This window comes from Megalobrama amblycephala, linkage group LG12 (assembly GCF_018812025.1).
Source record: "Megalobrama amblycephala isolate DHTTF-2021 linkage group LG12, ASM1881202v1, whole genome shotgun sequence".
Classification (NCBI taxonomy): Eukaryota; Metazoa; Chordata; class Actinopteri; order Cypriniformes; family Xenocyprididae; genus Megalobrama; species Megalobrama amblycephala.
This window is the reverse complement of record NC_063055.1, coordinates 57,751-78,008: the sequence shown is the minus strand read 5'-3', so window position 1 is coordinate 78,008 and position 20,258 is coordinate 57,751. Positions and strand designations below refer to the sequence as shown.

Below are 20,258 nucleotides of genomic sequence, written 5' to 3'. Positions count from 1 at the left end.
GGTAATCAATTCAAACTATTTGCAAATAATAATATATTTTTTATATTTAAAAATAATAATATTTTTGTTTCTTGTCTCGTTACATTCAGTTATGAATTGCATAAATCATTTCATAATAATCAAATAATATCATGTTTTCTATTCAAAACTGTGAAATTTCATAAAAATGGTGAGTAGTTTGCAACACTACATATTAATGATGAACGCTGTTTTGTCATCTTAACAAAAAACAAAGTGGTGCATAATGGAGAGCAGCATCAAATATTTGGAGGGACATTTTGGCCATTTCTAATTATTATCTCAGTGTCTATGGTGGTTAAGGCCCTGCTATGACTGATGAATATATTCTGATGATGAAATATAAATAAATTAAAGCCTACAGAAGAGTCTGTCAGGCTGTAGAAAGAATAAAAAAACAACTACAAAAAAAGAAGAAAAAAAAAAGTGGCTGTCCAGGTTTGAATAGATAAGTGTAAATAAGATAAGAAAAGAATGAATGTGTTCTTAAATTGGTTTAATTTTTGCGTCATTCTGTCTCACAAAGCAAAGCTATTGTCATATAAAAACATCTGCTAAGTAAAGTTAATCCTGTGTAATGTAAAATAATTTATATTTTAAGATGAATCAGTCTAGTGTTTTTTTCCAGTTGATGACGTGCTGCTGCTGATCACGTGAGTGTAGTTCGTTACTGTGAGATTGTGTGGTTTTTATAATAAATTAACACTGCTTTTGTCATTTTTTTACAAGATTTTAGACAAAATTTTAACCAACATTTTGGTTTTACCGAATAACGATATTTTCAAACGATGCTAACAGGCTGATATAACTAGCTATCAAAAGGACGATCAAACATTTTATATTTAGTACAAGTTTTTAAAATATTACAACATTTTCCATGTTTTATAGCGGTTGCACCGAATGACCTGATGTTTCGGGACATGCGTATGATCAAGTGAAAACATGAATTTATCAAATAGTTAAGAGAGAGTTAGTTACTTTGTTTCATGACCATGTGGTTCTTTGCAGATGTCTGAATGATGTCACATCCTGTCACATCCAAAATGGTCCCTTTATATTGGTTACTCCGAATGACATCAATGAAATTTTTCCAGAAATTCTTTCTCATAACAAAGCAATGACTTCTACACATAATTTTAATACCATTTTGCACTGTTAATAAAGGCCTTCTGAAGCGAAACAATGCGTTTGTGTAAAAAAAAAAAAAAAAATCCATATTTAACAAGTTATCTACTAAATATCTAGCTTCTACCAGACCACCCTCCGTATTCAAGTTAGGAAGAAAGTGTAAACAAGCGTCGCGTCAGTTACACTTTTTCCGTAAATTCAACAGGGAAGGTGTAGGACGTAGCGTAAGCTTTTTGAACTCTCTCAAAATGGATTTTACTCTTTCATATGGAAGGCGGTCTGGCGGAAGCTAGATATTTTACTTCATAACTTGTTAAATATGGATTTTTTTTAACAAACGCATCGTTTCGCTTCAGAAGGCCATTATTAATCCCCTGGAGCCGCGTGGAATATGTTAATAATGGATGGATGTGGATGGAGACACTTTCTTCAGCTCATACTCGTTTGGTAACGCTTAACGTTACTGCCATTATAAAGCTCGGATGCGTTTATTAATATTTCTCTGATTGTATTCATCAGAAAAAATAAAGTCCTATACTCCTAGGATGATGGCTTGAGGGTGAGTAAAGCTTGGGGTAAATTTCATTTGAAAGTGAACTAATCCTTTAAGGCCTTTGGAGGGGAAAAAAGACCCGTCACGTCATTGACCCACTAATACACAAAAGTGTTTTTATAGGATGAATCAGTCCAACACACTGAAACTTTCATATGCAGCGACTGAAACTGATGAAAACCTCCTCAGATGTGCATTAAAGCTGCTCATAATATTACATATAATACACAAATACAGAAGTCAGTAATAAAACGCCCATCATATCATTAATTACCAACTGGTCATGTTTAATTCTGTGATTCTGCGCGTTTACAGCTTCAACTTCCGCGCTTTCCTTCTCCAAACCCTATCAACGAATTAGGACCGAATTAATTCTGGACAACTGTCAGTATTTTTATTCGTTGTTATTCATTGTCAAATGTTTTGCAGCTTTTCCCGATAATTCCTATTGAATTGATTACCATGTTGTTGAATATAATTATTGTGTAGTGTGAAACTAACCTGAGCCGTAGCGAGGACAAAACACGGACAGATTCCCTCAGCATTTCTTCATCTGTTTTACCGCTGCGGCTTTAATTCACCAGATTTTCTCTCGCGCGCTTCAGCTTTTAAACAAGCATTTTAAAAAGAGCGCGACTCCGTTACTAGGGCAACGGTGACGTTGACGTTCAATCTCACGCCTAACGGTCATTCTGTCCCATCATGCACTGATGTTAAGCTTCTCAGTTATTTCTTGTGACGCGTTTATTCAAGTAATTCTGTGAAGAGTTTATGAATGTTTGCCCTAGTTAACGCCCACTAATCGGTGCTGAACTGATCTGGAGCGGAAAGTGTTTGATTCTGTGAGATTGTCTGAAAGTTACTGGACTTTAAAGCGAGAGTTTTCTGTCACACCATCGCTTTGATCAGCTATGGTAAGTGTTTGTGATCTTGTTTTAAATATTGTCTTTATTCTTCACTTAAAATGTGTCGAAGACTTGAATTATTTCTATATTTGACATAGGTGAATTAGTTAAAAGCTCTTCAAAATACATCTGTTTAATTGAGATTAAGCTCTTATACAACTGTGCTGTACTTCTGCAGCACATAAAGAAATGCCATGTAAACAAATGACTGTAATCTGTGACTAAAACCCAAAGTCCATTTGCTTGTTAGAATTAATTCATTATGCTGAAAATAAGCAAGTCCAAAAATGTGGAAATTGGTGTGTAATTAGATAAAGGACTGAAATATATACCAGTTCAGAGAGACACGAGGGTTAGATGAAAAGTGACAAAATTAATTTAGAGAAATTAGTTCTTGAGTTTTTAGTTTTTCTCACAGGAAGTTTTTCTGCCACCTGATAGAAAGAACACTTTTAAACTTCTACTTGAGCTTTTAGGCATTCACAGGTCCTGATATACTGTAGATGTGATGATGATGATGATGATGATGAAGATGATGAAGTCACTCATTTACTGAACTCACGCAGTCACCAGGATCAAATCTCTGATCTCTAACCCATACAGGACCTGAGTGGGTTTTTTAGGGTTGTATGAACCTCATCTGTCATCAAACACTGCAGCATTTCTTATGACTCTTGATTAATTAAAGGGTTAGTTCAGCCAAAAATAAAGATTCTGTCATTAATTACTCTCCCTCATGTCGTTCCACACCCGTAAGACCTTCGTTCGTCTTCAGAACACAAATTAAGATATTTTTGATGAAATCCGAGAGGTGTATGACTCAATATCTATAATCAACACTTTCAAGGTCCAGAAAGGAACTAAAGACATTGTTAAAACAGTCATGTGACTGCAGTGGTTCAACCTTAATGTTACTTTTTGTGTGCAAAAACAAAACAAAAATAACCACTTTATTCAACAATTTTTCCTGTTCTGTTAGTCTGTTACGCAGTTGCTGCAGTGCTGCGTTTCTGTGTTTACATCCGAACGCCGGCTCATTATTGGCCGGATCCTGCTTCAGTATCACGCGCATGCATCATGCTGATCACGTGATCAGGCGTCGGCCAATAATGAGTCGCCGTTCTGACGTAGAACCTGGAAGCGCTGAAACGACAATAGTGTAACAGAATGGCAGGCTAAAGACTAATTTGTTGAATAAAGTCATTATTTTTGTTTTGTTTTTGTGCACAAAAAGTATTCTCGTCTCTTCATAACATTAAGGTTGAACCACTGCAGTCACATGACTGTTTTAACGATGTCTTTAGTTCCTTTCTGGACCTTGAATGTGGTTGCTTTCAATGGAGGTAAAAAAAAAAAACCTCTCGGATTTCATCAAAAATATCTTAATTTGTGTTCTGAAGATGAACGAAGGTCTTACGGGTGTGGAACGACATGAGGGAGAGTAATTAATGACAGAAACTTAATTTTTGGGTGAAGTAATGATGTGGTCCTGTAATGAGCACATGTGTGATGAAGGTGGTGGCAGCTTTCTTTCCTCGTGTTTAAAACTGTATTTTGTGTATCTGTGTGTTGGATAAAAACCCTCAATGACTGCTAAACATGTAGCATTAAAAAATGTGTTGATTTTTCTTCACCGTCATCTAATAACAACAAAAAGTAACTATGAGGAGATTGGGGACCTTGAGGAGAAATAAATATGGTTTTCTCTTTCACTTTTGCAGGCACTTTTGAACACATTTGGGCAAATCTAAAGGTTTGAAACGCATCCGTTCTCTAAAGCAGCAGCTCCGTTTGAGAGCAGCATGGCGAACGAGTCTCTGTCCGCAGGCGTCATCTGTGATCAGGAGATCAGGAGGGAATATGAGCTCGTCCCAGCCGTCACCTGCTCCACCTGCTTCGCTCTCGGCCTCATTTACTGCTTCTGCGGTGAGTCTGAAGGAAAATCATTTCAACATTAACGAGGTTAACTCACATGAATGCATTAAGAGTGTTGAAATGATTTGTACTGTGGTTTTCTTTAAAGGTAAAGAAAAGATTTGACTATTTACTTTGTGCAGTTAAATACACATACAGTAAAAACGGAAATTCAGTATAACCAACTATAACTTTAACATGTATTTTATGTGAGAAATTTGAATTTGCTGGCAATTGTTGTGGGTTATTTTGCTCTGATCCTTGCAAACAGGGTCATCTCACACAAACCGTTTGTCTGTGGATCATGAGAACCGATCTGACCGACATGGACTCGCGCGGCTTTCTGCTCTCAGCGTTCATGTTTTGAGCTGGTGCAGCAGTAATAGTTACACAAGGAAACTGAGAACAATGAGAAAGTGTGTAAAATGTTGTGATGTTTAAAATATGATTAAATTCTATTATAAAAACAGATGGACTAAACAAACACTTTCTGGGACCAGCCTTAAATCTCTGTACTTGTTTCTCCAAATTTAGCTCTATTGTTACACAGGAAGGACTTCCAAAAATACCAGAACAGCTAACCTGCTGCGTTTGTATAAAAGCTCTTCCTGTTTTTTGCTGAGCGACAACAGAATTTGACTTTGAGATAGACAACTAACTACTGCATCTGGGATCATCAAAACACACTATTGTAATCGGTTTCTTGTTGTAATAGTGGGAATTAAATAAGTGTGTGCAAGTGAAGCTCTGACTATGATTGTTGTTGTTCAGGTTACCGCTGTTTTAAGCTGGTGATGTTCCTGTCGGGCCTGGCGTTTGGCTCTGGCGTCGGACACCTGCTGTGTCTGCAGGAGCGGCTGCTGGACGGTCAGACGCGTGCGGCCGTGTCTCTGGGCGTGGGGTTTCTGCTGGCGCTCGTGGCGGTGCTGGTGCGCAGCGTCGGACTCTTCCTCACTGGTCTTCAGCTGGGGTCGCTGCTCTCTGTCGCCGCCCTGCTGCTGCTGGGGCAGTATTACCCCATATTTAACCCCGCGTGGGTTCCTGTCGGAACGGTCCTAGGAACCAGCGTTTTCTTCGCCGTGATCACGCTGTGCTGGAGGAAGGCCATGACGGTCGCTGCTACGGCGGCGGTTGGGTCTGCCGTGGCTGTGGCGTGTGTGGATTACTGGGTGGAGATGCCCATGTTGGTGTCCCGGGCGTATGAGGGTCTGCAGAGACGCCAGGGCTTGTGCTGGTACAGCTGGGCAGTGATTGGGATCTGGCCTGTACTTGGAGCACTGGGAACGCTGGTCCAGTGCAGAATCACAGCCGCTGATGGTAGGAGATCATCACTGACAAACCACAGAAAACATCTAGGGCCACATTTCACCACATATCTTATATCTTGAGAAATAAAAATAAAGTGTTTTTTATGGAAGCTTGTTTCTGCCATGAAATGAAAAATAGAAAGGGTAATTGTGACTTTTTATCTCACATTGCGAGATATAAAGTAAGAATTGCGAGATATAAAGTAAGAATTGCGAGTTATAAAGTCAGAATTGCGAGATATAAAGTCAGAATTGCGAGATATAAAGTCGGAATTGCGAGATATAAAGTCAGAATTGCGAGATATAAAGTCGGAATTGCGAGATATAAAGTCGGAATTGCGAGATATAAAGTCAGAATTGCGAGATATAAAGTCGGAATTGCGAGATATAAAGTCAGAATTGCGAGATATAAAGTCGGAATTGCGAGATATAAAGTCAGAATTGCGAGATATAAAGTAAGAATTTTCGAGATATAAAGTAAGAATTGCGAGATATAAAGTAAGAATTGCGAGATATAAAGTAAGAATTGCGAGTTATAAAGTCAGAATTGCGAGATATAAAGTCGGAATTGCGAGATATAAAGTCGGAATTGCGAGTTATAAAGTCGGAATTGCGAGATATAAAGTCGGAATTGCGAGATATAAAGTCAGAATTGCGTGATATAAAGTCAGAATTGCGAGATATAAAGAAGTCAGAGTTGCGAGATATAAAGTCGGAATTGCGAGATATAAAGTCGGAATTGCGAGATATAAAGTCGGAATTGCGAGTTATAAAGTCGGAATTGCGAGATATAAAGTCAGAGTTGCGTGATATAAAGTCGGAATTGCGAGATATAAAGTCGGAATTGCGAGATATAAAGTCAGAATTGCCTTTTTTATTTTTTTATTTAGTGGCGGAAATCAAGTTCTATAGTTTTTATTTTAAAAACAATGTAAAAAATCTCATTCTTTGTACTGTAATTTGAAAAAAGAATGATGTATCATACACTAACTAGAAAAAGAGCAACTGAGGCATTAGCGTGGATTGGAATAGTTGATTTGTTCAGGGTTTTCCTGGATCACGGATGGCGTGTTGATTGACATGTCGTATCTGTGTGTGTGTTAGTGACGGGTAAACAGAAGCAGCTGGATCTAACGAGGATCGGACGGACACATGACCAAGGAACGTGTCGCCGCAGACCGCCGGTCCTCCAGCGCTACACAGGAGACGTGCTGGCCCCGGTACGGCCCGATCACATGACACATCCACAGAGACCAATAAGAACTCATACAGATGAACAGTGTTTAATCTTAGTCTTTCTTTTTCTCCAGAGTTATCTGGCGAGTTTGCGAGAGCGGCAGACGAACACGGGCTCGTCGCTCTGGAGTTTGACTTCCGTTCATCACACCGTAATTGACTTCGATTCTGAAACGGGATCATTGGTTCCTCTCACAACTTCACCGTCGGCTCTTCTCCGACTGTAAGGAGAAGGAGGATCTGTGGATTTTCATAGACAGGTTTTCTGGGCTCTTCATCCTTTCATTCTTCAAATCACTGCTTGACTTGCACATTGTAGGGAGCTGACACTCTGGACGAATGGTCAGTCCATCACAGGACTCACACACACATTCACACTTATAGACTATTTAGTGTCTTCAATTCGCCTGTCCTGCATGTCTTTGGATTGTGGGAGAAAGCGGAGCACCGGAGGAAACCCACACCAACACGGGGAGAACATGCAGACTTCTGACAGAAAGACCTTCTGGCTCCGCTGGGACTCGAACTGTGGAGAACAGTGAAGTACCATTAACTGAGGGGCGAATTCATCGAGCACTGAACACGGCATCATTTCTTATTCACAAGACACTTTGATTACATTGAGATGTTTGCATAAACATTTATATATATATATACAGTGCTGGGTAGATTACTTGCAAATTATAGTTTGTTACTGATTACAAATTACATGACGAAAATTTTAGTTAGTAATTTAATCTAGATTTTCATTTTAGGTAATGTATTCTATTTTTAGATAGATGGATAGAAAGCAGTATAACGCCACCTTGTGGACACACTGTTACTTATATATAAAATTTCACACTTGCTGAATTTTAATTGTCAAGTGTTAGCAGCATTTTTGATTCATCTGTTAAGCATGTTAGCAGAAGATGTTACATTTGTAACTTTGATTAAGCAGTTGTATTGAAGTTGTACTGTTTTTGTGGCGCCCCCTATTGGCAGAACTGGCACAATGTCCTTGTTCTTGTGGGTACTTTCAAAATGAGTGATGTTCTCTTGCTGAGTGCACTAAAACATGTCATGTGACTCATGTGTCATTTGTGTCATTCACTCCAAACTGTGCCAAAACCTCCTGTGCTGTTAGAGGTTCAGATTCATTGTGCTTTTAAATCTCATGTTTAATTTAAAATCATTATTTCTGGCATGACAAATATGTGGATATTCAGCAGATGTTTTCCAGGAGGTCAGATTAACTTCATCAATGATGAGACTGATTCATCCAGGAAAATTCTGTCATCCTCATGTTCATCCAAACCCCTATGAATTTCATCCTTCTGTGGAAAACAAAAGGAGATGTTCAGCAGAATGTCCTTTATTCACACTGGACCTCAACAAGGACACATCAGTATCATAAGAGCGCTCCAAGTGACTAATGATCTAATGATGCTTTATATAAGAAACAGACTCAAAAATAAGCTGATTCTCAATTCCAGCATGAATAGGATGAACAGTGAAGAACACTTTTATGGTGCCTGTTTGGCACTAATGGAGCTTTTTTCATTGTCCAAAAACAGCACATCATGGACCCAATGCATTATTATCCTTTTGTGTTCCATGGAAAAGTGAAAGTCACAAGGGTTTGGAAGCTGAAATATTCCTTTAAATGTGATGCATTTATCTCGGTCGTCACTGAAAATGATGCTGTTTGCACCAATGAAAACATTTACAATTAGTTTCAGTCCTTTTTATTAATATTAATACAGATGAATAATGAGCCACTAATACACCTGTTGCTTCAGTCATGTATCATGTTAGAGAAAGAGAGACTACTAATAAACTGCTGACAATGACTTCCTAATATGTCTTTTATCTTTACTGTAGCGATTTATGATATGAAAATAATTTATATTCATGAAAATAATATTTGATTAAAGCAGGTCTAATCGTCACACGGCATCCATGGCTCTCTGGCGCGGAGCGGATAGCCCTTCTCCAGCAGCATCGCGGGACTCGTGCGCCAGTACTGCTCGCCCCTGAACACGTACACCTGTCCGTCGGTCCGTGCGAAGGCGGCGTCCGGATCCGAGGGCAGGCCGGCGATGAGCTGGGCCAGAGGTTTGGGCTGGAGCAGGAGTTTGTTACCTGAGCCCAGTTCATCCCAGAGCCAGTAATCTGATCCCTACGGAACAGACAAACAATCCCTGGTTACGCTTTTCACTACAATGACTCTGAACTGATAACCAGAAGGTTCTTTCTGCCCTCCTTGTTTTCAGGATTTCGTCACCTTTATGAAGACGAGCGCCCGGCGGCTCTTGAGGTAGAAAGCAGCTTGTATGTTGGCGGGAATACGGAGTCGTTTCGGGTATCCGTGGTCCAGTTTAAAGCCAGAGTATCTCCACACTTTATCTCCTGTGGCAATCAGGTACAACTGGTTATTATTATTAATAAAGGCATGACACCTCAAAACTGCTCCATACTGAAATTACAGCCACTTTTTTATTTGTACCTTAAAACTGCAAGTCTATTTCGGTTTCAAGAGCTCTACATACAGTATCTTATATTCAACACAGTGTTAGTTTACAGTTCACCTTTAAGGAAATAGGATTTGTTGGTTCTTTGAGAGTGAACCGCTGCATTGATGTTGCCGGGCAGTTCTTTCCAAAGGGCATTAATGTGAACGGGAGCGCTATGACCGGAATCTGAGACCGTCCACACGTACTGACCTCTGAAAGCAAATGTCTTGTGGAGAGGCCCTTCAGAGAGGAGAGAAAAACACAAAGACATGAGGCTGATGACCCACTTCAGGTGTTGGACTGATCAGAAATCAGCTGTACTTTTACACATCATGATGGCGTCCAGTGGCGCGGCGCAGTGGTCCGGGGCCGACGGCTCTGCTTCTGGCTTTCTCGGAGCAGCGGAAGGTCTTTCCACAGGTTTTCCTGAGAGAGGTGATATATATATAACCCTTTGGGCTGTGGTTGAACTTCAGGAAACACAACGGCATGTTCTTACCGTACAGAGTTTGGATACCGCGGATGTCATCATGGTGCAGTTTGAAACCGTCCCGATATCCCTTGTACACGGGGCCCATGAGAGCACTGTGGAACTGGGAGTGGCCTAGTCCAAGGGCGTGGCCTATCTCATGGGCAGCTACGATGCGTAGGTTTGCTCCGTAACTCCGCCCCTCCGTCCACACCTCATCGGCATCAAAGTGAACCGTGCCAGACTCCGGGCCTTCGGCGTGACCCAAAACCTGGCCTGAACCCGGACAGCAACAGAAGCTGAACAAACATTTTGCTCCCAAACAGACAAATTTCCTGATGTTTAGATAACAATTTTCTCAGGTGGACAAGCCATATTTCACAAAAATGCCTTGAGGAGTCATTTTAAACGCTAATATCTAATGTTTACTGGAAATACGTGTTGTATAAAGGTGAAACGCAGTCTCACCTGGTCCGTCAAAAGGAACCGGGCAGCCCTGGTCTCTTCTGTGGAAAGAGAGGTTGATGTCCGCGTGACCTCTGCTGACCTCCTGGAAGTGAAGTTGAGAGACGTCGCTCCAGTAGCCGAAGGCCGCGCGAATCGCTACTCGTGTCCGAGCCAATCCCAGATGAAGCGGATGGTTATAGATGCGATAAGTCAGTCTCTTCTTACGCCAGTGACCTGTGGCCGGATGCATACACTGCTTATGGCACATTTCCACTGCATGGTACGTCCACAGCTGTACCTACTGCTGTACCGATACTAAAATGTGACGTGTAAACACTGCAGATCACTGATTGGTCAGAGAGAATAGCAGCATCCACAGAGACACTACCAGCGTCATTGGATTTGTGAAACGAGACACTAAAACATATAATATAAGCTAAGCTAGCAGGCTAATTGGGTAGATGTATGCTATGCTACTGTAGTACATAAGCTAACTAAAAAACAGTAAGAAAGAGAAATGCTTGATTTCACAACCTATAGCTTCATTTATAGTAGTATATATGAATCATGTAATTTAAAAAACATTAATGGTCATCATAACGCATTTTAAACTATATAAATCTTAACGTGATTTTGCAGGAATTATAATCAGGCGCTAAAAATACACTATATTGCCAAAAGTATTGGGACACTCCTCCAAATCATTGAATTCAGCTGTTCCAATCACTTCCATGGCCACAGGTGTATAAATCAAGCACCTAGGCATGCAGACTGCTTCTACAAACATCTGTGAAAGAATGGGTCGCTCTCAGGAGCTCAGTGAATTCAAGCGTGGTACCGTGATAGATTGCCACCTGTGCAATAAGTCCATTCGTGAAATTTCCTCACTACTAAATATTCCACGGTCAACTGTTAGTGGGATCATAACAAATTGGAAGAAATTGGGAACAACAGCAACTCAGTCATGAAGTGGAAGGCCACGTAAAATCACAGAGCGGGGTCAGCACATGCTGAGGCTCACAGTGCGCAGAAGTCACCAACTTTCTGCAGAGTCAATATCTACAGACCTCCAAACTTCATGTGGCCTTCAGATTAGCTCAAGAACAGTGTGTAGAGAGCTTCATGGAATGGGTTTCCATGGCCGAGCAGCTGCATCCAAGCCTTACATCACCAAGTGCAATGCAAAGCGTCGGATGCAGTGGAGTAAAGCAGCCGTCACTGGACTCTAGAGCAGTGGAGACGTGTTCTCTGGAGTGACCAATCACGCTTCTCTGTCTGGCGATAAGATGGACGAGTTCTGGGTTTGGCGGTTCCAGGAGAACGGTACTGGCCTGACTGCAATGTGCCAAGTGTAAAGTTTGGTGGAGGGGGGATTATGGTGTGGGGTTGTTTTTCAGGGGTTGGGCTTGAACCCTTAGTTCCAGTGAAAGGAACTCTTAATGCTTCAGCATACCAAAACATTTTGGACAATTTCATGCTCCCAACTTTGTGGGAACAGTTTGGGGATGTTCCAACATGACTGCGCACCAGTGCACAAAGCAAGGTCCATAAAGACATGGATGAGCGAGTTTGGTGTGGAGGAACTTGACTGGCCTGCACAGAGTCCTGACCTCAACCCGACAGAACACCTTTGGGATGAATTAGAGCGGAGACTGTGAGCCAGGCCTTCTCGCCAACATCACTGCCTGACCTCACAAATGCGCTTCTAGACGAATGGTCAAAAATTCCCATAAACACACTCCTAAACCTTGTGGAAAGCCTTCCCAGAAGAGTTGAGGCTGTTATAGCTGCAAAGGGTGGGCCAACTCCATATTAAACCCTACGGATTAAGAATGGGATGTCATTAAAGTTCATGTGCACATAAAGGCAGACATCCCAAAACTTTTGGCAATATAGTGTACATCCCATTAAAAGTCTGTTGAACCAATGGGATCACTCGGTGTCCGAAAGGAGACCTAATTCCTGGGGGGGACTCGACTTCTCACCACACCGGCGCAACTATAACCATCAGTCTATAATCCCGCCCACTAACTGCAGTGGCGCCATTGGACTAGTCTTACAAGTTACTCACCTTATTTAAGTCACTTACATATAAAGGTAGATTGGTCTAATTTGAATCTGAAAAGTATGATGATTAGCCCTAACTAACTGTTCTCAAGACACGGGCTTAATTTAGTGGCTGTTTATGGAACTGCAGTGCAAGGTTTCAGTCAGGAGAACAGTGTAGATCTCAAGAACAAGCCTTGCGTAGATAAGAGCAGCTCCGGGCAAACAGAACAAAACCAATCATAATATATATTGCAAGATATCATGAACATTCTTGAATGAAATGACATAAATCAAGATAAACGGCGCATGGTGTTCCTGAAGGTACATCAGCTGATGTTAGTACAGATTAACCCTAGCGACGCACCCAGGACGCGATACTCCAGCGTGTTGTTGAAGGCGTCTCTCAGGCCGCAGCGGGCGGCTCTCATCATGGCCAGCGTTCGGCCGTCCAGGCGGCCCGTCACCGGTAATTCTGTCACCTTCTGGAAGATTCTGAAACAGACGTTTGTGACATGATGAAGGCTGACGGGTTTGTGTCTGTGTTTATATAGCCCCTTTCACACAGAAAATATACAGATAATGTGTTCGTTTTGTATCGTTTGATTTTGGTTCATTCGCACTGATTTTCTGGCACCTGTGCGTGCGTTCACACACATCCCGTAAAGATCCCGTAAAGACACTTAACATCAGGATGTGAAGTGTGAAGTCTCTGCAGCGTCTTTAGTTTGCTTATGATCTACAATTTCTCCACACTTGTTCGATCAAAAACTAATGCATCGCGTACCGTTCCATAAGCTGGCGAACGATCTCAGCTTCGGCGCCATCATTATAACACACCCCTTACGGCATTGATTACTGCTTTTGTTCACCATGGTAGCTCCCCATCCCGGGATCGATCCTGGAATAAATCCCAGGACGTGTTTGCGTTCACACAGAAGGCACTCTGGCAATTTTATGCCGCTGTGTGAAAGAGGCTTATGTTGGTGTTGACTTCAGGAAAAAGAGATCTGTTCAGCTGTGGACGATCACAGACAGCAGGAGGACAATGGGGTAAGATGTGTCACCCCATTTGTCTAGGAAACTGTGCAGAACAAGTTGGGATCATTTTATCATCTATGTTCATCTTTTTGTTTGAAATGTAAACGGTCACTGATTCACATTTCTGTGTTCGTTACAGACACATTCTTCTCGTTTCAGAGGATAGCAGATATCCTGAAAAAGATTTAGGAGTTTGGGTTTTACCTCATCTTATTTCTCCTTCCCTGGAGGACAACATAAGTAAAAGTGGCACAGCTTACCCCACTGACGTGTGTGTGAGTGTGTGAGATACCGAAGAGCCTCATTCATTTGCTCAGTTTGAAGCCCCTGATGATCTGCGCTGGATGAAGAAGATAAATAACCGTATCGCTTCAGATAGACCTGAGAGACGGAAACAAGCTGATTTAGCAGAATAATCACAGAAGTGTAATGCCTCATCGATGGGTTCCTTCTCACCGTGGCCTCCTTCAGCGCCGCTGGATCCAGAGCGACACACGCTGAGGTGAGCGCCAGCATCATCATCTTCATCATCGTCGCTCCTCTTCTCGTCTCGGGTCCGAGTGCGACTCTGGTGTTTGTGACTCTCGTCTCGTCTGGGCGTGTGCGTCTGCATTTCAGAGGAGGTTTGGTGTAAATCACTGCGGTCATCCAGAACTATGTGATGCAGAACAAACACGAGCTCGTATCTCACCCCACACTCTGAATGATCCCGCAGGAAATGACATCACAATCCAAGAGCCAGGTGCACACGTCTGGGACAGCGGTTACTCGTGATGTTAGCAGATTTAACAGGGCGTTTCACTGTCAAAAACAAACAGTTCTTTGACGAAAATCTTTTCACTCAAGAGATCTGCTAAAAAAGACTCATCTAAATATATTCATGAACAGATCTGAGTAAACAAGCCGATCCTCAAGAGGGTGTTGGGGTTGAGCTACAGGAAGTGACATCAACACAAGTTTATAATTACCAGACGAGGATTGATGTGTGTTTTTGAGTAGTAAATTCTGTCTCTCTTCTGGAAAGCCCTCATTAATTCTCTTGTGTATTCTGTTATTCTTAAAACAAGTTTGTGGTGAGTTTAACCCTAACACTGCGACTCTTTCACACATTGATCAGGGCTGCGTTTCCCAGAAGCATTGATTGTAGAGACCACTGCCTGTTTGACATCTCAACTTCTGACTCACGTGGGTTTGGGGCGGGACCATCTGTTTGACTGACCAATGACAGTGTTTTTGGGAAACAATCTTTGAATCATTTCTGCAGTTCCGTTTGACAGAAATGACACACTGCAGCTTTAAAAACAGTCGATCTCATTCATCACTGTGAAATAACTTTCTTTCATTTTTTTAACTTTTGTTCAAAGTTTCTCCAGATCACTGTCAGCCGTGTCTTTTCTGTTTGAGCGAATAACGGCAGACTTGTTTAAACTGATAAATTTACTACACACTTCAGCTTCAAATGAATGTTTTTTAAATAATATTTTGAATTATTTAAAAAATTGAAATGACACTTTAGAAGGTGGCGGCCGGTCCGAATCATTTATTCAACTGATTCGTTCATTTATTCAGGAAGGAAACAAGTGACTCCCTGCATCCCAACGTGCATCCACCCTAAATAGTGCTGAATATTACTAATGTCACATACTATTTAGGATGGATAGTATGCGCATTGAGACGCAGGTCTTTATGGATAGATCACTGAATCATTGATTCGTTCAAAAAAAGCTGATTGATTCAGTAACAAACACCAGTGAGTTGCTCAGCTCTGTTTGGAAAATAGAGCAAAAACACACAATACTGACTATTGTGTCTAAAATGTAAATGTTGTATAAAAGCAATATCACATTTGCATGATAATCTGTAAAAACAGCAGTGTGATATGGCTCATTTTTACCCCCTTACGCTGAATTTCAGGTTCATTGCGAGGCAGTGAAAGTGTGCACTATTGTCACAATCACGACATTGTCACAGACAGTTTTCCAGACAGGGACAAGAAACAGGAGGATTGTTATGCTATGTTTAATATAACACAATTCTACACATTGTTATTTCATGCCGTTATGCACTACGGTGGTAAAAAAACGATGACATCATGATTTTTAGTCCATCAGTCTCAATGATAACTAACGTTCACTCTAATCTGAGACGTCACACAGATGCGCTCCCGCAGGTGCTGCTGAAGACCTGCACAAAGAGTCCAGAGCGCAGGACGTGCCGCCGCGAGTCTCCATGATGTATAAAACACAAGAATGAAGTGACCGACACACATGACTGGAGACAGTTGATTGACAGCTGGCCTCACAAATCCCCTTCCAGCAGCTGTAGCTCCGCCCGTAACGCCTGGCCCCGCCCCAGTTTGTCCAGCTGTTCCTTGCTGGGGCTCTTCAGCTCTCCGGAGCTGATCTTCTGCTGGAGCTCCTCCACCTGCCGCAGCTTCTTCCGCAGGTTCTTGATCTTCTTGGCTTTCTCGGCGGCCGCCGCCGTCGGGTCTGTGCCTTCGGGCTCGGGGTTCACCCTCTTCTCGTCCTCGCTGACCTTCACTCCGTCCAGCTCCTCGCTCAAGGCCTTCACGTCCTCCTGCTGACTCTGGCTTTGCTGCTTGCGCTTCTCTTTGCGCTTCATGTTGCGTTTGGCCGTTTTGGAGAGTCCGGCGGTGTCGCCCTGTTTCTCGGCTCCGCTGGAAGCCTGCGCCGCGTCCTCCGGGTTCATGCCGGGCGGCAGGTCGGGTTTACTCTTGAAGAACTTCACGTATTTGTTCTCATAGCTGAGAAAGGAGAGAGAAGAGAGACTCGTTAGCGCACGTGTACGGCAAATACATCAGCGCTCTCGTCTGGGTTCTTCGACGCAAAAGCAGCACAATGAACTGTGGGTCGAGCGCTTACACCGGTACCTCCTCCTGCGGAACGTATCCGTCCTTCACGCGCCGCGGTTTCCTCCACGTGCCGTCCGGCCGCTGCGTGGCGGCGATATATTTACCTAAAACACACACACACACTTTCCTGAAAGAGCAGCACAGACTCAATATTTTGAAGCTCTCTGATTTTCTGAATCAGAAAAACTTTTACTCTAATTTACTGCAATTACCTACGTAAAGTAATTAATATTTGTTATAATTAATGCTGTTAAACACTCTACTATACTAAATAATCATCATGATTTGTTGTATATATTAATATTGCATATATTATAGATCATTTATTGTATATATTATGGTCTTTGAGGCAGTGTTTGTATCAAAGTAACGCGCATATAAAGGAAAGAACCGGATTCGCTTCATTTGTGTCGCGATCCGCGCGAGACTCGTTCTGTTCCTTCAGCCGCGCGCACACACACACGGGCGCGCGCGCGCGACACCGCGCACTGTCGGTAACTTACATGGCAATGGGAATATATGACTATCTACACAGAAATGTATGTTTGTGTGTGAAATGCTTTACCAGATTCATCTGTCACATAGGGGGTTGCCATCTTTAACAAAGACCAACTTCCGTTTCCGGCTTGTTTAGCTATCGCGAGACAGCGACAAAACACGGTAGGTGGCGGTAATGATCCTGAACGGCCATTAACAAGACGATGAAGAAGAAGAAGAAGAGTTTGTTTGTCAGTCAGAAACACAAGGGAAATGCGGCTAATAATAATATTCTCCAGAGCTCTCTGCGATACACAATGATTGTGCTTCTTTTGTTTTTCTTATTCATCAATTAAAATAAGCTTGTATTTTCCAGATTTCTCATGTTCTGGTGGTAATAAATAGATGTTACACAAATTGAAAAATAAAAAGGTTCATTTGTACAATGAACGACATGATCTTAAAGTTAAACTGGTTTAAATGCAACAACATCAAAAGAGGATATTGTGCCACTTATTTATTAATGCTAATATTATAATACATTTAATCAACAAAAAAAGTGAATTATTGTTTAAATCATCTATAAATTGGAAAAGAAAAAATGAGTCAAACCGTTTCATTTCATGGATGTGGAACTGCTCAGATCAATATAAATGCATTTCTTTATTTCTCTCCTATTGCCATTAAAAGATATTTGAGTTCCACACATCTGTAAAACTATATTTTTCCACATTAGTCAAAAACACTTATCAGATGTTCTTCAAGATTCACACATCCAATAAATATTGTATTTAAAGGGACAGTTCACCCAAAAATGAAAATTACCCCATGATTTACTCCTCATCAAGCCTTCCTTCAGACGAACACAATCTGAGAAATATTAAATAATATCCTGCCTCTTCCAAGATTATAATTGGAGTGTTTTTAAGCCCCCAAAAATGCCTCCGTCCATCATAAAAATAATCCATACGGCTCCAGAGGGTTAATAAAGACCTTCTGAAGTGAAGCGATGGGTTTTGTAAGAAAAAATATCCATAATTAAAAGTTTATAAACTATAATAACTAGCTTCTGGCCGTACGCCTGACATGATGATGAACGGGGAAGCTCAGAGGAGAGAGCAAAGCAAAACACCGGTCATGAGTTAGAAGTCTAAAACGAGAATTTTAAAGAGAAATGATGAAGGATTACGATATAAGAGAAGAGGAGCTTGAGTTGTTTTGAACCGTGAGGCGTCTGAGCTGACGATACTCTGCGTCACACATCCCGCTGTATGAGTACTGCAGTTATTTTAGTTTAGAAAGTTTTAAATATAGATTTTTTTTTTTTTTACAGAAACCCTTTATTAACCTGGAGCTGTATGGATTATTTTTATAATGAATGGATGCATTTTTTTGGGCTTCAAAACACACCTCCCATTCACTCCCATTATAAAGCTTGGAGGACTAAGGATATTTGTAAATATATCTCCGACTGTGTTCGGATCTTCATATACAGCTAGGGTTGTTGGATGAGGAGTAAAACATGGAATAATTTTCATTTTTTGGGTGAACTCTCCCTTTAAAGGCCCACTGAAGAGTGTTGGAGCGCGCAGCATTATTCAATGTGTTGACGTTAGCTGTGTTCGACATCGGCTGCGGCCGAATGCAACCGATCGGCAAGAGTATCTGCGTGCAGTCAGAGAGGAGCTGAAAACGAAGACATGAAGTCGGACACTTTCTGCTTCCCGTAGTGACGCTCGCGCTGCGTTTGCATACTTTATCACAGCTGAAGTGAAATAAATGCAATTTTTGACTAATACACTGATGTTTCAGAGACATTTTCATTCAAAACTTTATGTACTGCTTACAGCGTCTGTTTTTACAAGAATAAAGTTCAACATAAGCATATATTATTTAAATGCCAATGTAGTGGGGTCTACATTTTTTATCCATTTTATTTTGATAAACATGACACAATATAACATCGCGACTACATGAAAAGAGCTTTAACTGTTATAAAAACACAGATTTTTGAGTATAACTTGAACTGAAGGCGTGACAATAAACACGAAACACACGTGATCGTTGTCATGCAGTGAATCCGGCCAATCGTGGAACAGCTGTGTCGTCATCAGCGCTCGTGCAGCTGCTCTTGAGAAACTGCGCTGGCTGCCTCAGGCGGCTGATCTCGAATCGCTCTCGTGGTACTTTGAAGCCATACGTCACAGTCACATGATGTCAGCGCTGTCTCAAGTCAGACAAAATTTCTTACCGGCATGCACTGCTTCAAGTCAGCCGCCGATCGGTCTGTGCGGCGCTGCATGAGCTCGAACACTCCTTTTATCTCAACTGAAACAGGAAGACCGGGCGATGTATCGAACAGCCCCGCCCCTTTTTAAATAGCCAATAGTGTTTATTTTGTTACAGTTCGCCAGAGCCGTTAGACTCAACCTCATTTTCCTTCTAATCTCTAACATTTCTCCTCATGATCTCCTCTATATCACTTATATACAGCATTCTGTGCAGAATTCAGATGGGTCCGATAGGTTTTGTGGTCAGATCCGCTCTGTGCGCTCGTGTCTCTGAACCGGAGCAGACTGTGCTCGCGCTGCAGCGGCTCACGTGACACTAACGTTAAAACGGACTTCATAGAGTGCCCCAGGGATGACGCGTTTTTGTAGGCCAACCCGGAAGTTAGCGGCGCGCGGGTTCCCTCGGTTGAAAGCCTATGCATTTTTCCCATAGACTTTTGGAAAATCGCAGAAAATAAGCTCTGTTTAACAAAGGGTTATGACACTTACACGTTTTGTCTATCAAGATAATCTTTACAAGTGAACACAACATTTATAGATTTTGAAGCCTAAATAAAGTCGTCAGATATAAAAGGCTAACAGTAGGCTATAAACAGACTACGTCGCGGATCAACGTCGTCACCACCAAGCTTCCTCAAACTTTATTTAGAAAACAACTCTATTTAAAAACATGCTCGCTGATTATGATCTGTGCTGTTATGAATACTTATCCACTTTTTCATGAGAAATGCTGTCCAAATGTCCCGTTTTTAATGATGACGTCTAAAGTCCCCGCCAAAGGAAGTAGTCCCTTTTAGCAATTTATTAGCAACCGCCGATTTTAAGACACAGTAAAAGTTTAAAAAATCACAAGTGGGTTATAACTGGTGTGTTTTATGTCATAGATCAAAACGTGAAAGTATTTAGAGGCTTTGTTAACCACAGACCTTATTTCAGGCGATTTAGCAAAAACCAATTCAAAAAACCCATAGACTTTACGGCGTTGGAACCGGAAGTCCTAAAATGCTAACTCGCTTCCGGGTTTTGCCTACAAAAACGCGTCATCCCTGAGGCACTCTA

At 41.6% G+C, this 20,258-nt stretch overlaps 3 protein-coding genes across 8 annotated transcripts; 1 reads left to right on the top strand and 2 right to left on the bottom strand.

Annotated features, from left to right (window-relative positions):
- Positions 1–2,079: 2,079 nt before the first annotated feature.
- Positions 2,080–8,901, top strand: LOC125279797 (transmembrane protein 198-like). 3 transcript variants are annotated; one of them, XM_048209830.1, is made up of 6 exons: positions 4,410–4,530; positions 4,790–4,934; positions 5,053–5,164; positions 5,290–5,835; positions 6,930–7,045; positions 7,136–8,901. In XM_048209830.1, exons 4-6 carry the CDS (start codon positions 5,313–5,315, stop codon positions 7,286–7,288), a joined length of 792 nt encoding a protein of 263 aa, XP_048065787.1. In that variant the 5' UTR covers positions 4,410–4,530; positions 4,790–4,934; positions 5,053–5,164; positions 5,290–5,312; the 3' UTR covers positions 7,289–8,901. The 3 variants fall into 3 exon arrangements, with proteins under 3 accessions (XP_048065786.1, XP_048065788.1, XP_048065787.1); XM_048209829.1 differs by lacking the exons at positions 4,790–4,934; positions 5,053–5,164 and adding an exon at positions 2,080–2,613 and having other exon boundaries at positions 4,326–4,530; XM_048209831.1 differs by lacking the exon at positions 4,790–4,934 and having other exon boundaries at positions 4,392–4,530.
- LOC125279796 (matrix metalloproteinase-19-like) lies at positions 8,880–15,414 on the bottom strand. Of its 4 annotated transcripts, XM_048209827.1 has the most exons (10): positions 14,251–15,414; positions 14,016–14,166; positions 13,852–13,940; positions 12,886–13,013; positions 10,494–10,706; positions 10,056–10,301; positions 9,878–9,982; positions 9,632–9,796; positions 9,328–9,452; positions 8,880–9,222 (listed from the first exon to the last, which is right to left on the bottom strand). In XM_048209827.1, exons 2-10 carry the CDS (start codon positions 14,088–14,090, stop codon positions 8,983–8,985), a joined length of 1,386 nt encoding a protein of 461 aa, XP_048065784.1. In that variant the 5' UTR covers positions 14,091–14,166; positions 14,251–15,414; the 3' UTR covers positions 8,880–8,982. The 4 variants fall into 4 exon arrangements, with proteins under 4 accessions (XP_048065784.1, XP_048065782.1, XP_048065783.1 ...); XM_048209825.1 differs by having other exon boundaries at positions 14,016–15,414; XM_048209826.1 differs by having other exon boundaries at positions 9,884–9,982; positions 14,016–15,414.
- A 148-nt stretch (positions 15,415–15,562) lies between these two features.
- pym1 (PYM homolog 1, exon junction complex associated factor) lies at positions 15,563–17,119 on the bottom strand. The gene is made up of 3 exons (XM_048209832.1): positions 16,997–17,119; positions 16,442–16,535; positions 15,563–16,323 (listed from the first exon to the last, which is right to left on the bottom strand). The coding sequence occupies exons 1-3, from the start codon at positions 17,025–17,027 to the stop codon at positions 15,858–15,860; spliced, it is 591 nt and encodes a 196-aa protein (XP_048065789.1). The 5' UTR covers positions 17,028–17,119; the 3' UTR covers positions 15,563–15,857.
- Between the last annotated feature and the right edge of the window lie 3,139 nt (positions 17,120–20,258).

Coding starts and splice junctions, on each gene's coding strand:
- LOC125279796 (XM_048209825.1), bottom strand. CDS start 14,207: ATGACCGCAGTGATTTACACCAAACCTCCTCTGAAATGCAGACGCACA. Junction 13,014..13,851: donor CAAATGAATGAGGCTCTTCG/GTATCTCACACA, acceptor CGTCTGTTTCAG/AATCTTCCAGAAGGTGACAG. Junction 9,223..9,327: donor GGGCGCTCGTCTTCATAAAG/GTGACGAAATCC, acceptor TCTGTTCCGTAG/GGATCAGATTACTGGCTCTG.
- pym1 (XM_048209832.1), bottom strand. CDS start 17,027: ATGGCAACCCCCTATGTGACAGATGAATCTG. Junction 16,536..16,996: donor CTATGTGACAGATGAATCTG/GTAAAGCATTTC, acceptor TGTGTGTTTTAG/GTAAATATATCGCCGCCACG. Junction 16,324..16,441: donor CCGCAGGAGGAGGTACCGGT/GTAAGCGCTCGA, acceptor CTCCTTTCTCAG/CTATGAGAACAAATACGTGA.
- LOC125279797 (XM_048209829.1), top strand. CDS start 4,407: ATGGCGAACGAGTCTCTGTCCGCAGGCGTCATCTGTGATCAGGAGATC. Junction 4,531..5,289: donor CCTCATTTACTGCTTCTGCG/GTGAGTCTGAAG, acceptor GTTGTTGTTCAG/GTTACCGCTGTTTTAAGCTG. Junction 5,836..6,929: donor CAGAATCACAGCCGCTGATG/GTAGGAGATCAT, acceptor TGTGTGTGTTAG/TGACGGGTAAACAGAAGCAG.